This window comes from Myotis myotis, unplaced genomic scaffold (assembly GCF_014108235.1).
Source record: "Myotis myotis isolate mMyoMyo1 unplaced genomic scaffold, mMyoMyo1.p scaffold_m19_p_9, whole genome shotgun sequence".
Classification (NCBI taxonomy): Eukaryota; Metazoa; Chordata; class Mammalia; order Chiroptera; family Vespertilionidae; genus Myotis; species Myotis myotis.
Genome location: NW_023416401.1, coordinates 77,294,156 through 77,320,558, shown reverse-complemented (window position 1 = coordinate 77,320,558; position 26,403 = coordinate 77,294,156). Strand labels below are relative to the sequence as shown.

The 26,403-nt window shown below is 42.1% G+C and overlaps 1 protein-coding gene across 5 annotated transcripts in view; it reads right to left on the bottom strand.

Annotated features, from left to right (window-relative positions):
* Positions 1 to 26,403, bottom strand: part of SLC24A3 (solute carrier family 24 member 3) — a 490,708-nt gene that overhangs the window by 140,316 nt on the left and 323,989 nt on the right. For 2 of the 5 annotated variants that reach the window (XM_036323250.1, XM_036323252.1), the window contains one exon: positions 18,625 to 18,743. The exons of the other annotated variants lie outside the window; for them this stretch is intronic. In XM_036323250.1, the coding sequence (XP_036179143.1) occupies positions 18,625 to 18,743 (119 nt within the window). The remainder of the gene's footprint in view (positions 1 to 18,624; positions 18,744 to 26,403) is intronic. 5 annotated transcript variants of the gene reach the window in all.

The window sequence follows — 26,403 nt, the reverse complement described above, 5'->3', positions numbered from 1 at the left end:
TTTTTATTGGAAACCTGAGTTGAGCCTTTCTAAGGAAAAGCACAATCAATTAGAAATTTTCATGGCAGAGTTAGAGTAAGTTTATTGCATAGTATTGTGCCTTTGAAAGACACCAAGCTGGTTAAAGTTATTAAGATACTTGCATTCTTGTCTTTCCGTCCTTTTCTTGTTATTCTCTCTCCAAACAGTCTTGGGAGATGGTGGGCACCACAGCTGCCAGATAACATCAAATAGTAGAACTGCAGGCCAATATGGGTGAGCAACCAGGACTTCCAAAAACAGAATCGGCCTGAGACACAGGCACTCCAGGCAGGTTCGTAATCTGGCGCCTCTTCAAACCCATGTTCTTTAAATATTTATTCAACATTTATTTGGTGGAGGATGGAGGAGAATACTAATCTTCTAGTAATAAAAAATGTATATAGAAATTAAGCCTCTTGCTACTTCATTTCTACTGATGCATAGTCAATATTCTGAAAAATATTCTGCAAAATCTTCCCCCATTTTTCTGTAGTTATTATTCTTTTCAAGTTTCTCTTGTAAGACGAACTATTTACTCTAAAGTAGGCAACTTCTTGTTGGTGAATTCAAAGTTTGAATAGTTAATATTTAGATAGTGAAACATTTTATTCAAAGTTGATAAATACTAAGTACTGTTCAATTTTAAAATTTCAGGCATGGGATGATGTGAATGCTAACAAAGTACTTGTATAGGCTGGAATAGCAAAAAGCAGGAAGATCCTCTTTATTTCTATTTCAGGTGGCTGTTTGGGTCAGGTGGAGGAGATCAATTTATGTCTTGTGTGGAAACCCAAGGTAAGTGACACCATCTTTCCCATTTATCGAACCCGGGACCTCCTGGTTCATAGGTCGATGCTCAACCACTGAGCCATGCTGGCCGGGTCTTTCCCATTTATTATACTGATGGTTTTTAAGAGTTCCAGTAGTTAGGCCTCCTGAGAAGGTCAAATGGCCACCCGACAATATAGCTTTTGGTACCCAGTTGAAAGTCATGCCAATGTCCACAGGTTGGGACCACTTCTTTAACTGTATGTCATTACTGTGTTCTATGAACAAAACAGACCGAGTATCATAGGTTGTGCTCCTGGAGTGGAAGGTGATTCCCATTAGTGGTGAAGGGCGACACTGGGTCATCCAGGGTCCCTGGCCTGATTCTACTTGTGACTGGTGCTGGGTGGCTGTGGGTAGGAATCCAGTCTGGGGCTATGTGTATAAATCAGCCGTGGGCAAACTACGGCCTGCGGGCCGGATCCGGCCGGTTTGAAATGAATAAAACTAAAAAAAAAAAAAGACCGTACCCTTTTCTGTAATGATGTTTACTTTGAATTTATATTAGTTCACACAAACACTCCATCCATGCTTTTGTTCTGGCCCTCCGGTCCAGTTTAAGAACCCATTGTGGCCCTCAAGTCAAAAAGTTTGCCCACCCCTGGTATAAATGAACAAAGCCAATAGGGTTGTGTGGGTTTTAAATTCTGACCTTCATTTTATTGCTTAAGATCTACTGCAGCTAATGAAGCTAGACCAAAGTTTCACATTACAGTATTTCCAACTTCGCACTTCAATGACAAGCCACTTAAACAATTACCAGATGATTACTATGAACTTTTAACTAGGAAGTTCAAAACTTCTCTTAACAGACAATTAGCTTAGCTGGGCCCATGGCCTCCTTCTCCTGGCTGATCTAGAATGGCTTCATGTTCAGAGATATTCCAAGGAATCCTTTGTACCTGGACAATAGTACAAATGACTGCTGGTCTCGTGATGTTGTTCTTGTGTTCTGTTCACCTGGTGCGCCCTTGGGAAGTTTAAGACAGGGATGCTCTCATACCATCTACTAAAAATCTTCTCCATTTTTTTTCATTGATTGATTTTTTAACATATATATTTATTGATTTCAGAGAGGAAGGAAGAGGCGAGATAGAAACATCAATGATGAGAGAGAATCATTGATAGGCTGCCTCCTGCACGCCCCCTACTGGGGATCGAGCCAGCGACCTGGAGAAGTGCCCTTGACTGGAATCAAACTTGGGACCTCTCAGTCTGCAGGCTGATGCTCTATGCACTGAACCAAACCAGCTAGGGCCTCTCCATTTTCGGGGGAACAATGTCACTAATAATAATGAAGATCAATAATAATGTAGGTTTTAGATGCTGACACCAGTGTTAGGAGCTGTGGCTCTACAGAGAGCTAAAATTTAATCATGCTTTCACTTACCTCTCCTGGGGGTCAGAAAAAGCAAGAAGCTGAGTTGCAAATAAGAACACAGGCGATGATCAAAAGGCATGGGGGCAAAGCACACTGAAGCAAAAGGGAAACAAATTCCCTTGAGGTTATAAAGGACTAGAGAACAGTGGTATCTCTGAGTTTCTTCAGTTCTCTTCTGCAACTTACAAAACAGGAATGGAAGGAACTTGCCAACTGCTTACTCCTGCTCTGCCTGGTGTAAATAAGTTGGTGGGTCCTTATCTATCTCAGCTTTGTGACTTGAGATGAGTATTTAACCTCATTAAGGCTTCAGTTTTCCTCGTCTGTAAAATGGGAAAAATACTAGTTCCTACCAGATATGGTTATCTTAAAACTAGATAATGCATGCAAAATTCTTAGCATAATAAGTGGACTGTTGAAAGCATTCAATAAATGCTGAATAACACTGGATATTATTTTAATCAACTTGTTAGAAAAGTGGAACCAACTGAATTGAAATAGACTTAGGACATCATTCATACTTTCTTCTTTACAAAAGCAGAAGAAAAGATTAGCTGGCTTATTCCTCTCTTTGGCTGCATCTGTGGGGGCCACCTGTATCGAAGCAGTCACATTGGAATGGTTTGCTAATAGCCTGGTTTCCTTTTCTGATGCCCATACAAAGAAACCCAACCCAAGTTTCACATCCCAACAAACACACGATTTAGGATTCCCCAGCAATCAGTGGGGGTGGCCAACGCAATGGTAAACTCCAACCCACCCCTGGGCCCGATGTTAACTACAACAGAAAAACAGACGGTATCTAAATCTAGGACCATTTGTTCCCTGTCAGTGGGAACTTTCCCTGTGGAGAAGACAGAGCCATCACCATTTTTTTTTTTTTTTTTTTTTTTTTTTTTTTTTGCCCCAAGAAAGACTGGACTTCTGCATTTAAGAAAAATCTTATTATTTGTCATGATAGGATTTCCTCTGATCTTCATAACTACAGAAACATTAGGTCAGACATCCAACAAGGGAAGGTCAGTGGGCTGACCTCAGGGGTGTAGATGGCTACTCAAGCTCAAGATGCTACCACAAGTAACACAGTCTGAAAGTAAGAAAGTATTTGAATACAACCTGTCTATTGATCTGTAAGACAAGCCCTCCTCCCATATATATAATTCCAATTAAGTGGTCTGGTGAGTAAATTATTTTATTGAATTCTATTTCTAATACTTATATTACCTATCTTTTTAAGAAGTGACTAAGAAGTAATTTCCCTTTTCACTTTCTAAATAAGACATGCCAATAAACATTTTGGCTCCTATTGGAATGCCAGTGTCACTGGATCTGGTCAGGTAGAGACTTTATTATTTATTTATTTACTTAGTTATTATTTTAAAAAATATATTTTTATTGATTTCAGAGAGGGAGGGAGGGAAGGAGAGAGAGAAAGAGAGAGAGAAACATCAATGAAGAAAGATAATAACTGATTGGCTGCTTCCTGCCCGCCCCCCCCGCCCCACCGGGGATCGAGCCTGCAACGTGGGCATGTAATCTTAACTGGAATCAAACCTGGGACCCTTCAGTCTGCAGGCTGATGCTTTATCCACTGAGCCAAACCAGCTAGGGCTGGTAAGGATTTAAATTTATTTTTTTTAATCCTCACCTGAGGATATGTTTTTATTGATTTTTAGAGTTTTAGAGAGAGAGAGAGAGAGAGAGAGAGAGAGAGACATCAATTGGTTGCCTCCTGCACATGCACCAACCAGGTATTGAGCCCATAACCTGGGTATGTGCCCTGACTGGGAATAGAACCTGTTACTTCAGTGCACGCTTATTCCTCTCTTTGACTGCATCTGTGGGGTCACATGTATTGAAGTAGTCACAAAGGAACAGTTTGCGGATGAGCGTGGTTTCCTTTTCTGTTGCCCATTCAAAAAACCCAACCCAAGATTCACATTCCAGCAAATGCATGATTTAGAATTCCCTAGCAGTCAACAGGATGGTGAATGCAATGGTAAAATCCAACCCACCAACTGAACCACACTGGCCAGGGCTGAAGGTACCTCTTTTCAGTTACATGTTATCATCAAGTTTGCACCAGGCAGGGATTGTGCCTTTCTGTGGATGTAATGGGAGGTGTTGTTGACCGCTGGCAATCCAGTGTTTAGAAAAAGTGTGTGATACATGAAGCACATGCTGTGGATGCTCCCTGATCCACGTCTAACAATGGATAACTTAAGACACACTGGCAGCTTCCTACTCAGGACAGTTGCCCACCTCACTTGTGGCTCTGCTTTCTGCCCGAGGAGCCTCAGTGCTAGAGAACTTTCTTCAGCCCATGTGCTGAGCAGCTTGAAAGTGTCTAGGTTTTAACAACCCAGAAACAATCATCAACCAAAGAGAGTAAGTGTCAATGAATCATTAACCAGCCTGCACAGCCCTCACTGGGGCACTTCTGAATCAGGGTCTACACCATCCTCAAAGGGATGAGTCCCAGTTGTTCACAGTGTTAACCCCCTTTATAATGCCCCCTTTGTTGGCTCCCCTCCTTTCCCTATCTTGCTTCCCCCACTCCCTCATGTCTGCTTCCTGGGCATGACCTCAAATAAACTTCCTGTACCTGGTAGTGTGCTGGTGGAGGCTCTTAACGACTAACAAAGGCCAATTATTAAATGTTCAGGAAATATGCAAGTCCACTGAGGTACTGATAGCTTAAGACTGGTCATGGTGTGAATTTTTGTACCACAGAAATAAGAAAATGCTTCAAATCAGGTCTCCCCACCTCCCACCCTCCAGGAGAACCAGTTGTTACATATTTACCAGCACATCACTGCCTTCATTCTAGTTCTTATCTCAGGGTTTGTTTCCAGGAGCACCCAAACTATGAGTGTGAGTAGCAGGTACCCCAATGAAGCCAACACATGAGCATTTAGGGCAGGGGTCCTCAAATTATGGCCCGCAGGCCACATGCAAATACAAATATTGTATTTGTTCCCGTTTTGTTTTTTTACTTCAAAATAAGATATGTGCAGTGTGCATAGGAATTTGTTCAAAGTTTTTTTTTAAACTATAGTCCAGCCCTCCCATGGTCTGAGGGACAGTGAACTGCCCCCCCCCCCCCCCCCCCCGTTTAAAAAGTTTGAGGACTCCTGATTTAGGGTAACTAAAGAATCAATTTGCCACCATTATTGTAAGTATTCCTTCACTGGCCAAAGGCTTACTGCTCTTCATGGGTGGAGGAAAATTTATTTCTAAATTTACAGTTAAGGGGGTAGGTAGAGAAACTGAAAGAAAAAATACTAGGTGCAACTGCCACTTGAAACTCATCCCAGGAGAATATCTTTGTGACCTTGGGCTACACGAAGATTTACTAGATAGACCACAGAAAAGGAAAAACCAGAAAAGAAAAAAAATAAAACGGAGCACATCAGAAACAACAAAACTTTGCTATTCCAAAGATACTATTAAGAAAATGAAAGGTCAGGCTATAGATGGGAGAAAATAGTTGCAAAATACTAGTATATACCTTCTGAAGTACTTGTAATCAACAGATACAAGAACTCTTACAACTCAAAAAAAGAAGATAAACAACGCAATTAAAAGTGGGCAAAATATTTGAGCAGACACTTCGTCAAAGAAGATCAATGAATGAGGAAGAAGCTCATGAAAAAATGTTCAACATCATTAGTCGTTAGGGACATGCAAATAAATACCACAAAGAGACACCTCTGTAATCTCACTATAATGCTTGAAGTTAAAAATCTGATGATACCCAGTTTGGGTCAGAACATGGAGAACATGGAGGAATACTCATGCATCACTGGTGGGAATTTATAAAAGTACAGACATGCTAAAGGAAAGTTGGGCAGTTTCTTAGACAATTCAACATATATTACTCCCAGGTATTTACTCAAGAGAAATGAAAACATCTGTAGACACATAGCAGCTTTATTCATAATAACCCCAAAGTGGAAATAACCCAGATGTCTACCAACTGGTGAATGAATAAGCTAAGAATTCCTGCACAATGGAATTCTACTGGGCAACAAAAAGGAATAAACTCCCTGAATATACAAAATGTGCAACTACATGGATGGATCTTAAAAGCATTAAGGGTAAGGGATGAAGATTAATTTTGCCAGTAATAAGACATAGCAACATCGCATCCTCCTGATATGAGTTGCTGAAAAGAGTACAAGGTCAGGGTGGTATTCCTGCTGAACGGGTATCACCTCAATCAAATCATGAGAAAACAGAACACAAACCCACATGGGCCCAGAGTCTTCAAAATGGTGAAGGTCATGAAAAACAAATAAGTTCTGTAGCTTCGTTAATGGTATTGCGATGTTAATTTCCTGGTTCTGATCATTGTACTATGGTTGTATAAGATGTCAACATTAAGGGAAGCTAGGTGATGGGTATTTGAGAAGTCTCTGCACTATTTTCCATCCTTTCTGTAAGTCTAAAATTATTTCAAAATAAGGTTATTTAAAATCCACATTTCTCAAACGGTGACCCAGAGAACCTGATGTTTCTCTGAGAGCCAGGAAGTGAGGAGATGGAAAGTATGGGATGCTCCATCCTCCCTTCTCTCCCCTACCCCCTGCCTTAGGTCACGCCTCACCAAGACCATTCCATTCTTTTCTGTTATATATGCATGTGTACATACATACACAGATTTATTCTACTTATGACTTCACTCAAAAGGGGGGATATTACTAAGAATTTTAAAAATTTCAACAACAGGATTATATTTTGACACATTTGATTGAGGTGTTTTTCTCAGAGGAAACCCATGTTTAAGAAAAATGGAAGTTGGATGGTGAAAGATGGTGCAGAGTAGGTGGAAGTTATATTCACCTCCCCCCAGGACCAAATTGTACTTATAACTAAAATATACAACAATTAACCTGAATAACTAACTGAACCAACTGAAGACAAGCTGAACAGAAGTCTTATAACTAAAGATTTACAGAAGAAACCACATTAAGACTGGTAGGAAAGGCAAAGATGCAAAAAGGGCAGCAGCTCAGAGTCAGGAGAGATATCCCAGCTGCAAAGGTTCCCCTGAGGAGCGAGGGGTCTCAACCCCAGCTGGGCTCCCCAGCCCAGAGCACCAGAGCCAGGAAGAGGAGCCCACACAATGTGAAAGCCCACTTGGGGATTCCGGGCCTGAATGGAAGGATGCTGTGCTGGAGGAGAGCACTGCCTGCACACTCCCAAAGGGCTGGGGTGTTGGACAAGCCCAGAGAGCCGGGCATCCTGTTGGCAGCTTGTGGCAGTGGACTAATGGATAGTCAGACTGTGGAGAAGGCCAGATACCTTAGGCCCCCAGGAATGAAGTAAAGACTATTTAAAAAAAAATAGGTTTTGAGAATTGTAGAGATTATTCAGCTCCCATAAGCCATCCTCGGACCTAATGATTGCCTGATATTGTTTTCTAACTAGACTTCCTTTTCTGTAAATTTTGGTTTTGAGGTCAGTCAGGATGGAGCAAAGCCCTGTCTATGCATTAGGAGAGAAAACACTACCCTGAGGAAGAATTACATGAACCTGATCTCTTGGGAAAAGGTGTCCCAACCAGGTGTCACAGGCCTGTTGTAGAAGTGAGTTACATCTGAATTGAGCTGCTAAGCTTTGAAACTGTCTTTGCTTATTTTTTAACACAATGACTGGCTACTCCATTTTACACTCCAGCTAAAATCAATGCCTCTTTCTCCATGCAATGTAATTATTTAGGGTTTGCCGGAAGAAAACCCACACTTATTAAGTGGCTTATCTCAATGGTGAAATGATTCAGCTGACTCGGAATTCTCTACTAATTTGGGTGATAGAGGCAGGGGAGAGAGCAATTTAATCAGACCCACTGGTGATTAACACCATGACCAATTTCCCACTAGAATACTTTGCCAGTACGTAAGGCATTTTATTTTTGGATTTTCTTTATGCCTAAGGCACATAGTGAAGGAGAGGATGCCCATGGTGTGTCTTTGTGGCTGTCAGCATTTACTCCACTTGGGCTGACAAAACCTTGGTGTGCTGTGTGTGGCATATGGAGGAGAGGAGTCCTTTAAAACTCAAAGCAATTCACAACCCCCAACCAGGCATTTACAGGACAATTTTGGGGCCTTTGCCCGCCAGGCATAAAATAAGAGAGCTGGCATGACAATGTCCTTTCATGCACGAATGATCTTCATTTTATAAATGAGAAACGAAGGCCCACTGAAGAGTCACTAGATGCGGGGTAGGAGGAGGATGGAGCCAGTCACAGGTGCCACTGCAGATGGAGCAGGTCTCATGAAATCTTTCTACAGTGGTAATTGTTAGAATATTGCCTGGAGTAATTAGGTTATAATCTACCTTTCCAGTGTAGCCAGGCATCTATTTTTCTTTCCCATCATTGAGACTAACTAATGGAAGAAGAAATATGGCCCTTCTTGAACGATGAATCCGACAGATTGGAACTGGATGACAATTTCTTACCCATCAGTGTTCTTTGGCGAGGAGCCTCCAAAATAATTTGCTTTTGCTGCCACTGAGTCTCACCAGGATCACGGGACAGTCACTGTTAGCTGGTGTCTCTTTGCAGATGGCTTATTTATAAGTAGCGAGTACATGGGTTCTTCTCCTTACGACTCTGCACTGAACAAAAAGCTTGAGTTTTACTGTCTTTTTTAGGGGATGCGAAGATCTATTTGGGAATGTATGAGTGCTGTAGATTGCTGAGGTTATGTCTGACTCAAAGTCGGACTTCCAATATTGCCAGAAATTAGAAGATTGGCACCTTTACCTAATAGGAACAAAGCGATATGCTTAATCCAAGAGCAGCTTTCAGCCAAACTGGACAGGGCACTTCTAAGCCCTTCTAACTCTCAGGACTCTTGCTCTATTGCAGTCCCATCCTCCCTTCGCAGTGGGGGGATAACTCTGTCATCACAGGCTGGGTACAGTCCTTTCTCACCTCCCTTGAGCATTCCCATTGGACTTTCTACCCCTCTTTTCAGTTGCCGGGTCTGCTGCAAACCACAGCATTCAGAGAGTTGAGATACACATTCAGAATTCGCTGAAATTTCAGTCCCACCTTATTGCTTCTGTAGCCCCTTGTTACTCTGGGTGGGGGAAAGTACCAGTAAGGGCATAATGAAACTCCTATTTGAGGATCTCCTGCTACATGCAAGATATCCCCTTAGGCTTAGAAGCTCTTCAGTGGTTCTCAACCTTCTGGCCCTTTAAATACAGTTCCTCATGTTGTGACCCAACCATAAAATTATTTTCGTTGCTACTTCATAATTGTAATGTTGCTACTGTTATGAATCGTAATGTAAATATCTGATATGCAGGATGGTCTTAGGCGAGCCCTATGAAAGGGTCGTTCGACTGCCAAAGGGGTCGCGACCCACAGGTTGAGAACCGCTGCTCGACATGGTCTCCTACTTAGATTTAACAACCTCATGAAATAGACACCATCAGCAAGCACTGTTTTCGTAGATGAGGACACTGAGGCTCATCAAAGTTATGTAACTTGGCTAAGCCCAACTTGATTTCTACTCCCACACATTCTCTCCTCTCCAACCTTTCTCTGCTCTTCCTAAAAACTTCACTAAAAGCACTTTTAGAACAGGCTGTCAAAAAGGAATATAATATGAGCTACCTGTGCAATTTACATTTTTCTACTTTTGAAGCAATTTTTTTTTCAAAAACAGTAAAGAGAAACTGGTGAGATGAATTATCATTTGTCCCGTTTAGCTGAATATATCCACATATTACCATTTCAACAGGTATTCAATATAAAAATATTAATGTGATATTTTACACTCTTCTGTTTCATTCTGAGTGTTGTGAGCTGGTGCGTGTCCCACATTTACAGCCCATTTCAGCCTGGACTCACCACCTCTCACGTGCTCCAGGGGTAGGGGCTGGCGCCCACTATGCTGGACAGGGCACTGGAAATGCCCAGTTTTCAGTCTCTGGGTTATTTCTTCTTGAACCACACTGTTGTGGTTGGATCCATTTTTCCTACTCTGCATTCATCACCTTAGATTCACTTTCTGACTTTTCCAAATTATTTTCCTCCTTTTTTCCCCCACACTCTGCCTGCTGGCCTGCACTGCCTGCCTTCTGCAATTCTCAGATGGTCCACCTGGCCTGCACTAGCTCTTTATAACATCACCCACAGGTGCACAGGCTGGTCTGGTTCTCTGAATGTTCCCTCTTTTCAGTAGCAAATATTTAATATTACCATGGTGTACACTATTGGCATCACTCTAAGGCAGCCTGTGTGTTCAATGCATATACTCATGCCCTCAGCCTTGGGTGTCAGCTTCAGTCCCATAACCCCGTTTAAAAGGCTTGGTATCACCATGCCAGTCAGCTGATGTGACTGGCATCCCTGCAAGTAAATGGTTTTATCAGTATTAATTTTATGTCCCCCCCCAGTCATCCTGTTATTAAGTATTTAATGAGTACCCACAATATCAAAAACACCTTCTGAGGGGCTGAAGGAGAAGTAAGGATTATTCCCATCTGGACTCCAGCCTCGTGAAGTTTACACAGCTGTGTTCTACCCACTGATGGGCAAGATTTCACATTTTCTGAGCTGTCTGCATCCCTCTTACCATGAAAGTCGCCTTGCTTTCTTGCAATGCAGTGAGTCACCCTACAGATACTGGAATCTACGTAGAATCTCCCTGTAGCTTTTAAGTGCTCTCTCAATACCAGCCACTACCTCCACTCTTCACTGGTGCACACACATGCATACAGGTGCATGCACACAGGAGCACACACAGGTGCACAGGCTACCTGTTTGCTGCAAATTGCTTATAATTTGGCAGAATAACTCTCTAGACCAGTGATTCTCAACCTGTGGGACACGACCCCTTTGGGGGTCGAACGACCTTTCACAGGGGTCGCCTAAGACCATCGGAAAACACATATATAATTACATATTGTTTTTGTGATTAATCACTATGCTTTAATTATGATCAATTTGTAACAATGAAATTGGTGGTCACCACAACATGAGGAACTGTATTAAAGGGTCGTGGCATTAGGAAGGTTGAGAACCACTGCTCTAGACATTAAAAGAAAGGGAGGAAAGAAGAAAGGGAAGGAGGCAGGGGGAGTGAGGAAAGGCAAGGCAAGCCAGTCCGGAGTCTTTGCAAGCTTTGAGAATTGCACCCCTTGGCATCTGTCACTGCACATGACAAATCCCTGCTAGTTGTAGATCTATGAACCTTGGTAAGTATGTACCCTCTTCTTTCTTCTGATGAAGCAAATGATACACATGCATACGGTCACCTAATCCTGCCCCTTCTTGCTCATAGAAAAGGATGTTCTAGGTAGTTGGGGAGGGAGCCTCCATGTCAGTAAGGATTATAGGCTAGGGAGCATGGATGCAGTGAAAAAAATCCAAGCAAGGAATGGCAAGAGGAGGCAGGAAGAAGAAAAGAGGATAATTTGAAATGCTTAACATCAACTTAAAAAGTGAATGGAATCAGCTGAAATCAGATGCTGTTTCATAATGAAATCATATTCAGCCTCTTCACTGGAGCTCAGAGATGCAGCTAGTACACAGTGAAGGAATGATAATGGAAAGAAATGTCACAACTGGGGAAAGTCGGAACCCATCCTCCATCTTCCTAAGCATCTAAGCAGGGTGGCCACAGTGAGGAGCAGCTTTCCCCTAAAGACCCGAACAATTTGGTGTCCAATTTTTTAATGACATCTAGATTAGCAGACGGCCTCTCCTCACACGAGAGAGGCAGGTGTGGACAGCTTATAAATGAGATTGGGCTCTTCTTGGTGCAATAACTTAAAGGGAGAGGCATTTATCTTGGGGGTTCTTCTCTGTTGATGGCTAACAACTAGATCTTACCCTTGTGAGACAGAGGAGAAAAGCCAGCCATGCTATGTCTGGACATCTGACCTAAAAACTGTGAGAAAATAAATGGATATTGTTTAAAGCATTTAAGTTTGTGGTAATTTATTACACAGCAAGAGAAAACTTGCACAGGGTCTATTTGCTACTGCAACCACTCCACCCTAACTTGTACATTCCCCTGTTTACTTTAGAGTTACATATCATGTATCATCTTCTTGTTAAAATTTTTCAAAATGAGTGATAGCCCTAGCTGGTTTGGCTCAGTGGATAAAGTGTCAGCCTGCGAACTGAAGGGTCCGGGGTTCGATTCCGGTCAGGGCATATGCCTGGTTATGGGCTGGATTCCCAGTAGGGGGCGTGCAGGAGGCAGCCAATCAATAATTATCATCATTGGTGTTTCTGTCTCTCTCCCTTCCTCTCTGAATCAATAAAAAAATATTTTTTTAAAAAAATGAGTGATAAAGAAAACTTCTAATGAATGACAGATTTTTGTAAGTCCATTATTTATAGAGTGAGTGTGTGTGAAAATGAAGAACTGACACCGGAGGCAAAGGTTTCTAATTTGTGATGAATGTGCTCCTTATAAGCAGAGGAATGATTCTAAATAAGCAACACCAGGTAAGGGTGAGCACCAACTCATCAGAAGAGATACCAGCCAATCAGAGTGGAGAAGGGCTGACTGTCAGCCTGGTCTGTAAGGCATCCCCTTTCCTGCTAGGGTCACATTCTTTCATGCACTGGGCTTGAACTAAGCTGCATGGTGACTGAGAAAACCATGTGAATTCAGAGGAAGCCAAGTCAATTCAGAGAAGAAAATGCACTCAGAAGAATTCTAATAGAACTAAAACTGGCTGGGCATTTTTGAAGATCAGGGGTGGGGATGTCAAAAAAAATCTTAGCCTGTACCACAGTTCCCAATACCTGGTTATCTGGCTACACTCTGCAGTGATAGCTGCAGAACTGTCCTGATTTCTGGGCTGTGCCCAAAGGAGACTTGTCTAATTAGAGAGAGTAGGAAGCTACACCAGGGCCGAGGGTTATTAGAAATCATGAATCTCCTCTTGCCCTGGCTCTGGGACACCATCAAAGGAAATGCTGCCTCAGCACCTGCATCTGCGCTCAGCTCAGGGCGAGGCTGGGAGGGAGAGAGTTGTTTTTGGCCTGGTCATCCACCAGCTGCTGCTGAGCAGGCAGGCCTCTTCCTGGGAAGAAGGCGAGTGGGGGGATGACAGCAGCCCCGGCCACGGAGTCACCTGGAAGGTCCCGGTTCATTTCATTTTATCTCATTACTTTTGAACAGTTTTACTGAGGTATAATTTACATGCCATAAAGTTTACCCATTGTAACTGCACAGTTTGGTGGTTTTTAGAAACTTTATATGATTGTGCAGCCACCACCACAGTCCAGTTTTAAAGACAAATACCACATAATCTCACTCATTTGTGGAATATAATGAACAACATAAACTGATGAACAAAAACAGAACCAGAGTCATAGAAGCATAGAATAGGCTGTCCGATCTATGAGGGAAGGTGGGGGGGGGCGAGAGGGTAAAAGATTAACCAAAGGACTTGTATGCATATGAGCATAACCAATGGACACAGGTGGGAGTGGGGGATGAGGGCATGTGCTGGGGGTTGGGGGCAGCCGGGAAGAGGTTAATGGGGGGGGGGGGGAGGAAACTTATGTAATACAATTTAAATTAAAAAAATAAAAATAAAAAAGGTTATAACCTAATTATCCTTTATGACTCCCCAAGACCTTAGTAATGTGTATGTATTCAATAAATAAATACCCGAAAAATAAAGATTAATAAATAAAAAAATATATATACTTTTTATTGATTTCACAGAGGAAGAATAACTCTCTAGACTAATGATTAGAGAGAATCATTGATCAGCTGCCTCCTGCACACCCTACACTAGAGATTGAGCCCATAACCCTGGCCTGTGCCCTGACCAGGAATTGAACTGTGACCCCCTAGTTCATAGGTCGACACAACCATTGAGCCACATTGGCCAGGCCACCACAGTCCAGTTTTAGAACACACCCATCACCCCAGAAAGTTTGCAGCTCGTCCTTATTTCTACCCCGTCTGTAGGCAACCAATGATCTGTTTTCTGTCTCTTTCGTTTGCTTTTTCCAGAAATTTCATTTAATGGAATCAGACAGCATCTGGTCCTTTGTACCAGGCTTCTTTCACTCAGTTTAATGCCTGCTGCTTTGCCACCACTCCCATCCCCTGGTGTATTCACCAGACCACCTGCTCCCGCTGGAGGATGTCTTGCAATTTTTCTACAATGCCTATGAGGCCATCCATGATGTGTCAGACACTGAGTTCGGCCCTGGGGTGGACATTAGAGACTAGTAGAGAGAGAGATGTTAATCAAACTTACAAATAAATGTATAATATACATTGTGATAATAGCTATCACAGGAAAGGGTGCTTCGAGCTCACACAGGTAGGGGATATGATCTGACCTGGGTCAGAGGACGCTGCAGCGAGGCGGTGAACTCTCAGCTGAGATCTTAGTTATCCTTCCAAAGAGAGAAAACAGGTGTCTCTCACCTGGAAGAAGGTCAGCGTTGTTGGAGCACGCTGTGGGGTGCATGGGTGGGTGGTTAGGATAGAATCTGGGGGTTCCAGCCTTAGCCTCATCCCTTGGAGGACTCTGACTGGACTGTGAATTCACCTGAGTGTTGTCCCACCCGGAGGTAAGGCGGCTGCAGCACCGCAGGCAGAGCCCATGGGTGCGTGGGCAGTAGAGAGGGAAAGTCGATATTGCTGAAAGCGCTTGCTTCTCGCAGTGTAACGTGAGCACGTGTTTTCAGGGGATGGTGTTAATAACACAATGCAGATTTTGATTCACTAGATTTGGGGTGGGGCCAGAGATTCTGCATTGTATCCCATGCCCAGGTGACGCCCATACTGGCGGTCATCGGACCACACTTTGAGTAGCCAGGACCTAGAGGACCTGGTGGTGAATTCAGCAAGGCAGATGGTACCAGGTGGATCCCACGACTGCAGGAAGGGCAGCTGCGATTTCAGAGAAAGGAGATGCAGCAGAGCAACCAGGCTTGGGGGCGAGGCCTGGCTTTACTCTGTGGGCAGATGGCTTGGGAGAGCTGCCTGACTCTGCCACAGAGAATCAGAGAACAGCCAAGTTGGAAAAGACCTTAAAAATCACTAGTCTACAATCCCTGAGCATGAAGGCAGTGGTTTTCAAACTATGCTCTCCAGGTTTCACTGTTCCTGAAGCTGCCTCGTCAGGGTGGGTGTGGGAGTGGGATGGGACGTGAGGAGTGATGGGGTGGGGAGAGCAGGGCTTGGGTCCTTTCAGCCAACATTGTGAAGCAGTTCTGTTTTATACATTGATGAGATAGGGTTTATAATCTATTGCTAAAAAAAAATTAGAAAAGATTGGAGGGGAAATTAAAGGGTCTGGTATCATGTGGTCATCAAGGGAATGTGGCCTGGTTCCTGGCGGTTACAGAAAAGTCTCTTCTCAGCTCTGATAATCTTGGCTCCAGGTTCCTGCACAAGCTCAGGGGTGCAGCGAGGGTGTGGATAAAGATTCCTCGCCAGCCACAAAATGCTCCTCCCAGCCACGTCTTGGGGGAGGGAGGGAGTCTCAGTCCCTCCCTCCCCCAGCTACTGGATTCATGAGTTTTAAGGACTGATGTTTACTTCCAAGGACATGAAAGCATCCTCCTAATCGATTAAACTGTATCAGTAAAAATGAAAATGCATCTTAAACAGCTGTCTCCTCCAGGAACCTGAAAAGGAACATGCCTGCCCATTGGTAATTGCATTTTGCCCCATCACTGCAGAAAAACTGTGAGATTCCCTCCAGTGCGAGCAGGTGGTCTCATAAATAGACCGGGAGATGGGGGTGGGGAGTGGGGGAAGCAAAGCACAGGGCCCAGACCACTGCCCCTCAACCCTGTCTCAGAGGGACCTCTAATAACAGCACTCCCTTCCAGGGCCAGAGAGTGTGGCTGACCTAGATGTTTGATTCCTTTCAACTCCACATGGGAGCAAGAGTCAGAAGAAAGAAGCCCTTTTATCTGGTCTTAATTAAACACAATCTGCATAGAGGGAGCAGCTCTGTACAAGTACAGCAGCTGGCCAGCTGACTCCCAGGCACCGTGATGCCAGGGGGAGGATGCCTGATGGCAGGAACTGAGCATTCAGACCTGCCCGCCATCCATATGGAACCGAGATGGCCCTTCTTCCAGAGTTGTCTCTGTCCACCCTGTTGTCTCAACCACTCACTAGCTCAAACATGTTCAGAAATTTTCTGCAATTACTAGAGGCCTGGTGCACAAAATGTGTGCACTCAGGGTGGGGGTCCCTCAGCCTGGCCTGCACCCTCTCACAGACCAGGAGCCCTTGGGGGATGTCCGACTGACGGCTTAGGCCAGCAGTCAGATATCCTTAGTGATGCCGCGGAGGCGGGAGAGGCTCCCACCACTACCGCTGCACTTGCCAGCTGTGAGCCCAGCTCAGGGCTTCTGGCTGCGCAGCACTCCCCCTATGGGAGCCCACTGACCACCAGGGGACAACTCCTGCATTGAGCGTCTGCCCCCTGGTGGTCAGTGCTCATCATAGCGACCGGTTGTTCCACCGTTCGGTCGACTTGCATATTAGCCTTTTATTATATAGGATGCACTGTCTTCCCACCTACATTCTAAGCATCTTGAGTAAGGATCCACTACTGATAGTTCTCATATATACTAGTATCTCCTGCTTTGAATCAGTAAGTATCCAAACCATAACAAATGAGCTGCATTGTTTTTAAACCCCATCTGGTCTCTCTTCTACTAGGTCTTGTTTTGTTTTTATTATGAATGTGTGGGGAGCAGCTACAGTGTTTTGGACAGGTTCAAGCCTTGGACTGATGAGAGGGCATAGTCCTCTCATTGCCACGTGCAAGTCCCAGCTTGGAGGGCAGGGCCCTCCCAGCACAATTATAGCCAACAGCTGTAGTTGTAAGCTTGAACCTATGGTCCAAACACGTGGCCCCATGTGCCTGAGTGATGTAGGCTTGATAGAGTTCAGGTGCATGTAGTTGAGTAGGATTGAAACCCATGAGAATGTTGTAAACATCTTGATCTCGCCCTTACTTTGCCTCGTGGCATCTGCTATAAAATAAAAACATGGCTTGTGGGCATTGTCACTGTCTCTCAGAGAAGCAGCGTCCCAAGGAGACCCAGCTTTCATTCTCTTGTCTGTCTTTTCTAAGCCTTTCAGCCGTCCCACTCAGGTTCACCCTTGGCCGTGCTGGCGTGGCATATGAATGTAGCCACTCAGCCTTATTTTTCCTTAATCCTTGGATCTAGAGGAGCATCCATACCTCGTTCACATGTTTCCTTCTGTTCTCTGCTCATTACCCTTATTGCACTGGTTCTCAACCTTGGCTGCACATTAGAATCACCTGGGAATCTTTTTAAAATCCTGATTTCTGGGCCTCATCCTCTGGAAATCCTGTTTCTTTGTTACTAATGTTGTGGCCTCACCCCATAACAAAGAAACAGAATTTCTGGAGGATGAGGCCCAGAAATCAGGATTTTAAAAAGATTCCCAGGTGATTCTAATGTGCAGCCAAGGTTGAGAACCTCTGCCTTATGGTCTCCCACAAGGAAGCTAATCTAAGGTCAGAGTGTAAATTACTAGTGGGCATGCATTACAGGTGGGAAGTTTGCTTCATTCAAAATGGCCTGCACATGTGTCTTCCCCCTTTCTTTAAGTCCCAAGTATGTAATCAGATTCATTCTGGCACCTGGGCCACCTAAACTAATGGTGGGGAGAGAGAAGGTGACTACACTTGAACCTTGAGCTTGCACATGGAAATACAGAAAACTTCCTCAGAGTTTTGCACAGGTGGGTATCATCAGATGCATGCCTAATTCCTAACTTTGAGATGCCCCCAACAGGAGGAGTAGCTGATATGACTGTGTGAGTTTTAGCCTGGTGCTCTTACTAGGGAAGACTTCCCCTTGTACAACTATGCACAGGCACTAAAATTATACGTGTTCTTTTTATGCTTAGTTTGATTTTGTTTTTCTTTCAAGCTCTATGTAAATGCTATTGCTGCATCACACCTGGATGTCTGGAGTCTCAGAGTGAAGGCAGAGAATGAGAAACGTCCCCCTTCCAGGTTGTTCTGATCTCACCTCTTTTCAGGAAATTAAGGAGTCCTCATACCTGACTGGGTTTTTCTAGGGCCAAATGCAAGCCAACGCCTCTCGGGACCCCTTAATAAAGGGTTTCTGTGATATTGCTATTGTCCCTTGGAAATGCTTTCAAAGCCAGAACTTTGTCTTTTCTGCCAACTTCAAACGTGGCAAATGAGGTCCTCGGAGGGTGATTTGGTTTGGGGCAGTGGACAAAAACCCTCTGGAGGCAAAATATGTGAATCAAGAGTATGGCCAGCCCAGGTAATCATATTTGTGGTCAAAACAAAGTGTGAATGTAACATAAGGCCTTGGATTTCCTAGTGGGCTCATGAACACCAACGCCCTTCACCTGACAATGAAGAGTGCAGGAGACGCGTGGGATGAAGGCAATATCGCTGGAACAAAAGTGTGGCCTCCCGGGATACGGTTGGAAAAGGGCACAGCTCTCTTCAATGAGCACATCCGGAACTGTATGTGAAAATAAACCTCATTATTTACAGCCATAGACTGTTCCTGAGGCAGAACTGTATTCTGATGCGCAGGGTTCTGCTATCCTCCTTACAAAGAATCGCACACACACTACCTTCAGATAACTGACCCCCAAAGCCTAGCTAGGTTATCAATCCATTTACTGGTTGTTGGCTACCCACAAAGCATGGCACCTAGTTTTTCCTTGAACACAAGATGCAGTGCTTCCTCTCAGAGCCAGTGCCGACTCCCATCCCACCCAGGTGGGTGGACAACCCTCCCCAGTGCTCCTGCAGACAGGCCTATCACACAGCCTCCTGTGTCTGCCTCCCGTTTACTCCCCTTTGCCACCTCATACCAGCACCCCTTGGCACTTTATTGGACCTAATAAACACTCGCTGAAGAAATGCTCTGTGATCTGGGTCCTTCAGAGGCTCACATTTGTAGCCCAGTATCACTGGCATCCCAACATTTTTTCTATGATACACCATTTCAAATCAGAGCTTGCTTTCCCTGCAGGAAGCCACAGTATCCAGTTTCCCCCTCCTTGCCATAGGCTCCCCTTGAGGGACACCCATTTGAGGATTCGACATGCATGGGGCCTGTGTCAATATTGTCACCCACTAGAGGCATAACTCTGAAGAAGGGTTTCATGTAATGGAGCTTTGCTTTTAAATGTGCTGAGTGGAGAAGGATGCACCTCCCTGGCTCATTTGCAGAATAAATGATGTCATGATGATTATAGTAAACATCTACTTGTTGAGAGCTTACTATGTGTCAGGCATGGTCCTAACTGCCTTAAGTACATACCAGAATTTGATTCTTTCTTTAAAGCTGTATGGGAGGTGTCATTATCCCCATTTTATAGATTCGAAAAATGAGCAGATGGGACATTAGTAATTCCCATAGGTCACTCTGTAAGAAGGCTTTGACCTTCAGGGTCACTCCATAGATCTTCATTGGGGTGCTGGATAAACTGCCCAATTCATGTCTGGAGTTGGGTGGTTCTTCTCACACACTGGCTTATGACCTCAGGTTCCTTTCAGCTCCTCTCCTCCACCCCATTCAATTAATCAATAAGCGTCTCTTGAGTGCATTGCTTCTCTCATTTTTCCTCAGGCCCGCCTGAATCAGGGCTCAGTTCTTAAAAAATGACGGTATCAAAGACTTACATCACTTGACATCTAGGTCCTGAAACATTTCTCGCACATTCTGGGATGCTGTGGGATGCACCCCTACTTCTGTAGTGATTATCCTGATTTAAAAATGGGAACTCAGAATTTACCCAAACTCTAATGTTCATCTTTGAGTAATTAAGGAATGACAACAACAAAAGAAGCAGGGAAAAAAGTCAAATCTCTGCAGCTTCAAAAATAAAACACAGGTGCCTTGGCCAGTGTGGCTCAGTTGGTTGATAGTTGTCCCCTGCACTGAAAAGTCGCTGGTTCAATTCTCAGTCAGGGCACATACTCAGATTGCAGGTTCAATCTCTGGTTGGGGAGCGTAGGGAAGGCAACAAATCGATGTTTCTCTCTCATATTGATGTTTATCTCCCTCTCCCTTCCTCACTCTCTAAAAAAAAAATAATCAATGAAAACAGTATTAAAAATAATAAAACACAGGTGATTTCACCTGGAAACAATGGTCCCGGTATCCAGTTCATTTTCCATCCCAGATGCAGGAAACCTGCCCTAAGGTTTGGATTCTCAGTAAAAGTCTGAAAACAGAAGGTTTAGTTTACAAAAAGATGACCAGCAGCTTATCCTGATACCAAACATTGCAATGGCTCATGTACATATTCTCAGTGCCTAATAAGTGCATATATGCACAGTCTTTCAACTTCACATGCTCCAGGATTTCTGTATAGATTGCAATGCAATTTTTACTGGGACCTCACCATCTAGCATCCAGCTCAGGTGTGTCTCTTCCTCTGGGTGTTGCCTCTTTTTTGAAACCATACAGATTTCAAGTGCACAACTCAACAAAACATCTCCCACCCTGCAACATGTGCCCATCACCCAAAGTAGTCTTCTTTTAAAATTTTGTTTTATTGCTTAAAGCAGGGGTCCTCAAACTTTTTAAACAGGGGGCCAGTTCACTGTCCCTCAGACCGTTGGAGGGCCCGACTATAGTTTAAAAAAAAAAACTATGAACAAATTCCTATGCACACTGCACATATCTTATTTTGAAGTAAAAAAACAAAACGGGAACAAATACAATATTTGTATTTGCATGTGGCCCACGGGCGGTAGTTTGAGGACCCCTGGCTTAAAGTATTACAAACAGTATTACATATGTCTCCTCCCCCCCCCCCCCCGCCCCTTGACATTCCCCCGGCCTCCCCTACCCCCCAGTGTCTTGTGTCCATTGGTTATGCTTATATGCATGCATACAAGTCGTTCCGTTGATCTCTTACCCCTGCCCCCCCAACCCTCCCCGGCCTTCCCGCTGTAGTTTGACAGTCTGTTCGATGCTGCTCTGCCTCTGTATCTATTTTTGTTCATCAGTTTATAATGGTCTTTATTATCCATAAGTGAGTGAGATCATGTGGTATTTTTCTTTCATTGACTGGCTTATTTCACTTAGCATAATGCTCTCCAGTTCCATCCATGCTATTGCAAATGGTAAGTAGTCTTTTTCTCTCCCCATTTACTCCCCCCTTTGCCTTCTACCACCACCTCCTTCCACCCCCTTTCCCTCTGGCTATCACCATACTATTGTCTATGTTATGAATTTATATATGTATTTTTTCTTTTTCTTCTTTGCGTAAACCCTTCACCTTTTTTTCACCTAGCCCCTCAACCCCACTTTCTTCTGACAGCTGTCATTCTGTTCTATCTATCGATGCCTCTGTTTCTGTTTTGTTTGTTAAATCATTGTGTTCATTAGATTCCACATATAAGTGAGATCATATGTTATTTGTCTTTCTCTGACTGGCTTATTGCACTTAGCATAATATTCTCCAAATCCCTCCATGCTGTCACAAAAGGTAAGATTTCCTTCTTTCTTAGGGCCAAGTACTATTCCACAGCTTTTTTATCTACTCATCTACAGATGGGCACGTGGGTTGTTGACATATCATGGTTGTAAATACCAATGCAATGATTATAAATGTGCATATATTCTTTCAAATTAGTGTTTCCGGTTTCTTTGGATATATTCCAGAAGTGGAATCACTGGATCAAAAAGCAGTCCCATTTTTAATTTTGGGGGGAAACTCCATACTGTTTTCCAGAGTGGCTGCACCAGTCTGCATTCCCACCAGCAGTGCACAAGGCTTCCCTTTTCTCCACATCCTCAGCAGCACTTGTTTACTGATTTGTTGACAGCCATCCTGACAGGCATGAGGTGGTATCTAACTGTGGTTTTAATTTGCATCTCTCTGACGATTAGTGACATTGAGCATCTTTTCATATGTCTTTTGACCATCTGTTTGAAGAAGTGTCTATCCAGGCCCTTGGCTCATTTTTAAATTGGATTGTTTGTTTTCTTGGTGTTGAGTTGTATAATACCTATATGTATTTTAGATATTAACCCTTTGTCAGATGTAGCATTGGCAAATATATTCTCCCATTCAGTGGATTTCCTTTTCATTTTGTTGACGGTTTCTTTTGCTGTGCAAAAGCTTTTTAGTTTGATGTAGTCCCATTTATTTATTTTTTCCTTTGTACCCTTGCCAAAGGAGATATATCGGCAAAAATATTGCTATGAGAGAACTGGTCAGTGTGGGTCATCATCCCACGCACCAAAAGGTCATTGGTTCAAGGACTTGTTCACCAGTAGGGGTGCGTGGCAGCCTATGGATAGTTTTCTGTCTCATCAATGTTTTTCTCTCTCTCCCTCTCCCTCTCTCAATCTAAAATAAATAAAAATATGTTTCAAAAAAAGAAAAACTATTCCTATGAGAAATGTCTGAGATTTTACTGCCTATGTTTTCTTCTAGGATTTTTTTGGTTTTGTGACTTGCATTTAAGTTTTTAATCCATTTTGAGTTTATCCTTTGTACTGTGTAAGTTGGTGGCCTAGTTTCATTTTTTTTTCATGCACCTGTCCAATTTTCCCAATACCATTTATTGAAGAGACTATCCTTACTCCATTGTATGTTTTTGCCTCCTTTGTCAAATATTAATTGACCATAAAGGCATGTATTTATTCCTGGGCTCTCTATTTTGTTCAATTTATCTATATGCTAGTACCATGTTGTTTTGATTACTATGGCCTTGTAGTATAGTTTGATATCAGGTAGCATGATATCTCCAACTTTGTTTTTTCTTTCTCAAGATTGCTATGGCTATTTGGGCCTTTTGTGGTTCCATATAAATTTTGGATTATTTGTTTTAGGAAATATTCCATTGGTATATTGATAGACATTGCATTGAATCTATAGATTGCTTTGGGTAGTGTGGACATTACAATGATGTTAATTCTTCCTATCCATGAACACAGTATATGCTTCCATTTATTTTTATCTTCAACTTCTTTCTTCAGGATCTTGGAATTTTCTGAGGACAGGTCTTTTACCCCTTAGTTAAATTTACTCTTAGGTATAGGGGTGGTAATTGCTTCTCACTGTTCTTCCTAGTTTCTTCCTACTTCTTGCGGTTTCCCTGAATACCACCCACAACTCTGTAAGTAATTCCTACATTAAACTCTCTCCAAAATTTCAACTAAGTGGCCCATGTGTCCTTCTGAGCCCCTGGTTGACTCACCACATCACACTTGTCCTTTATTTCTTAGGCTTCCATTTCTTCATTTGCACAATGATGGATTTGGACTAGATTGTGTTTCTCAAACTCTGTTCCATGTTAACTGTTCTTTAGAAAGAGTTTCCACCCCACACATTGCTAGTGGGAAAGTAAAATGGGAATGTTTATGAAAACTCCATCTACAGTATGACAATTTTTCAAAAAATAGATCCAAAATTTCTACTTCAAGATATGTGTCCAAAAGAGATGAAAGCAGAGTCTCAGATATTTGTACACGCATGTTCATAATAGCCAAGAGGTGGAAGCCACCCAAATGCCCATTGACAGATGAATGAATAAAGAAATGTGGTATGTACATACAATGGAATATAATTCAGCCTTAAAAGGACATTTTGAAACATGCTACAACATAAATAAACTTTAATGACATTATACTAAGTGAAATAAGCCAATCACAAAAAAACAAATACTATGTGATTCCACTTATATGAGGTACCTAGAGTAGTCAAATTCAAAAAGACAGGAAGTAGAATGTGGTTACTAGGGGGCTGAGGGGAGGGGAAAATAGGGAGTTTTTGTTTAATGGCTATGGAGTTTCAGTTATGTCACAGGAAAAAGTTCTGGAGATTGGTTGCATAACATGGGAATATACTTGACACTACTGAACTTGATACTAAAAATGGTTAAAATGGTAAATTTTCTTATATTTATTTTATCATAATTACAAATAAAAGATTTTTAAAATGTGAAAAACAATTTATTCCTAGGTACTTTTTTGGCTTAAAGTTATTTTTATTTAACACTGGAATTTATTTTGTATTGAAAGTATTACATATGTCTCCTTTTCCCCCCATTGACCTCTCCCAGCCTGCCTCACAATTGTAAATGAGATCATTTCCTATGTTTTCTGTTCTGATAGTTCACTGTGGTGTATTAAAAATGCATCCAATTTCTGAATATTAATTTTGTATCCTGCTGTTTTACTGAATTCATTTATCAGTTCTAGTAGTATTTTAGTTGAGTCTTTAGGTTTCTCTATATACAGTATCATGCCATCTGCAAATAATGACAGTTTTACTTCTTACTTTCCAATCTGGATGCCTGGTATTTCTTCTTGTCGGACTGCTGTGGCTGGGACTCCCAGTACTGTGTTGAATAAGAATGATGAAAGCAGATGTCCATGTCTCATCCCTGTTCTTAAGGGAAATGTTTTAGTTTTTGCCCACTGATGTTTGCTGTGGGTTTGTCAAATATGACCTCTATTACTATATTGAAGTATGATCCCTCTATTCCCACTTTGATGCAAGCTTTCAAAATAAATTGATGCTGGATGTTATCAAATGCTTTTTCTGCATCTATTGATATGATCATGTGATTTTTATACTTTGTTTTGTTTATGCGATATATACATTTGTTCATTTGTGACTATTGTACCAACTCTGTATGCCAGGAATAGATCCAACTTGATCATGGTGTATGATCTTTTTAATGTATTGCTAGATCCAGTTTGCTAATATTTCGTTGAAGATTTGAGCATCTATGTTCATCAGAGATATTGGCCTATAATCTTCTTTCTTTGTATTGTATTTGGTCTTGAAATTACAATAAAATCAGGCCTTGTAAAATTAGATTGGAAGTCTTCCCTTGTCTTGAATTTTTTTGGAATAGTTTGAGGAAGATAGGTAGTTTTTTTAAATTTTTGATAAAATTCACCTGTGAAACCTTCTGGTCTCAGGACTTCTGTTTGCTGGAAGTTTTTTGATTATTGTTTCAGTTTCATTAGTTGTAATTTGTCTATCAGGTTTTCTGATTTTTCCTGATTCAGTTTCGAAAGATTATATGTTTCTAGGAATTTGTCATTTCACCTGGGTTGTACAATTTTTTGGCATATAATTGTCCACAATATTTTCTTTCAATCCTTTGAATTTCTGTGGTGTCAGTTCTTACTTCTCTTTCATTTCTAGTTTTATTTATTTGGGTCCTCTCTTTTTTTCTTGATGAGTCTGGTTAAAAGTTTGCCAATCTTGTTTATCCTTTCAAAGGTTCCTTTTTAGCTTCTATGTCATTTATTTCCACTCTAATCTTTATTATTTCCTTCCTTACACTTACTTCAGGCATTACTTGTTCTTTTTCTAATTCTTTTAGGTGTAGGGTTAGATTATTTGAGATTTTTCTTGCTTCTTGAAGGAGGCCTATAATGCTATGAATTTTCCTCTCAGGACTATTTTCGCTGTGTCCCATAGATTTTGGGTTTTTGTGTGCTCATTTTTGTTTATCTTTAGGCAACTTTTTATTTCTCCCTTGATCTCATTATTAACCCATTAATTGTTTAGTAATATTTTATTTAACCTCCAAGTGTTTCTGTGATTTTGAGTTTTTTAAATTGTATTTGATTTCTACTTTCATACCATTGTGATCAGAGAAGATGCTTGATATAATTTCAATTTTCTTGAATTTATTAAGGCTTACTTATCCTGTGTCTTAGCATGGGGTCAATCTTAGAGAATGTTTCACGTGCACTTGAAAAGAATGTATACTCTACTGCTTTGGGATGAAATGTTCTCTCTTTATATATATATATCAATGAAGTCCATCTGGTCCAGTGTGTTATTTAACGTCACTCTTGCCTTGTTGAATTTTTGTCCGGAAGATCTATACATTTATGTCAATGGGTATTAAAATCCCCAACTATGACTATATTCTGTTGATCTCTCCCTTAATCTCCACCAAGATTTTCTTAATATATTTAGGTGTTCCTATGTTGGATGCATATATGTTCATAAGAGTTACATTCTCTTGTTGGATTGATTCATTATGCAATGTACACTGTTGTCACTTATTTATACTCTTTTGTTTTAAATTTTATTTTGTCTGGTTTAAGTATTGCTACCCCAGTTTTGTTTTTCATTTCCACAAAATGTTTGTTTCCCATCCCTTCATTTTCAATCTATATG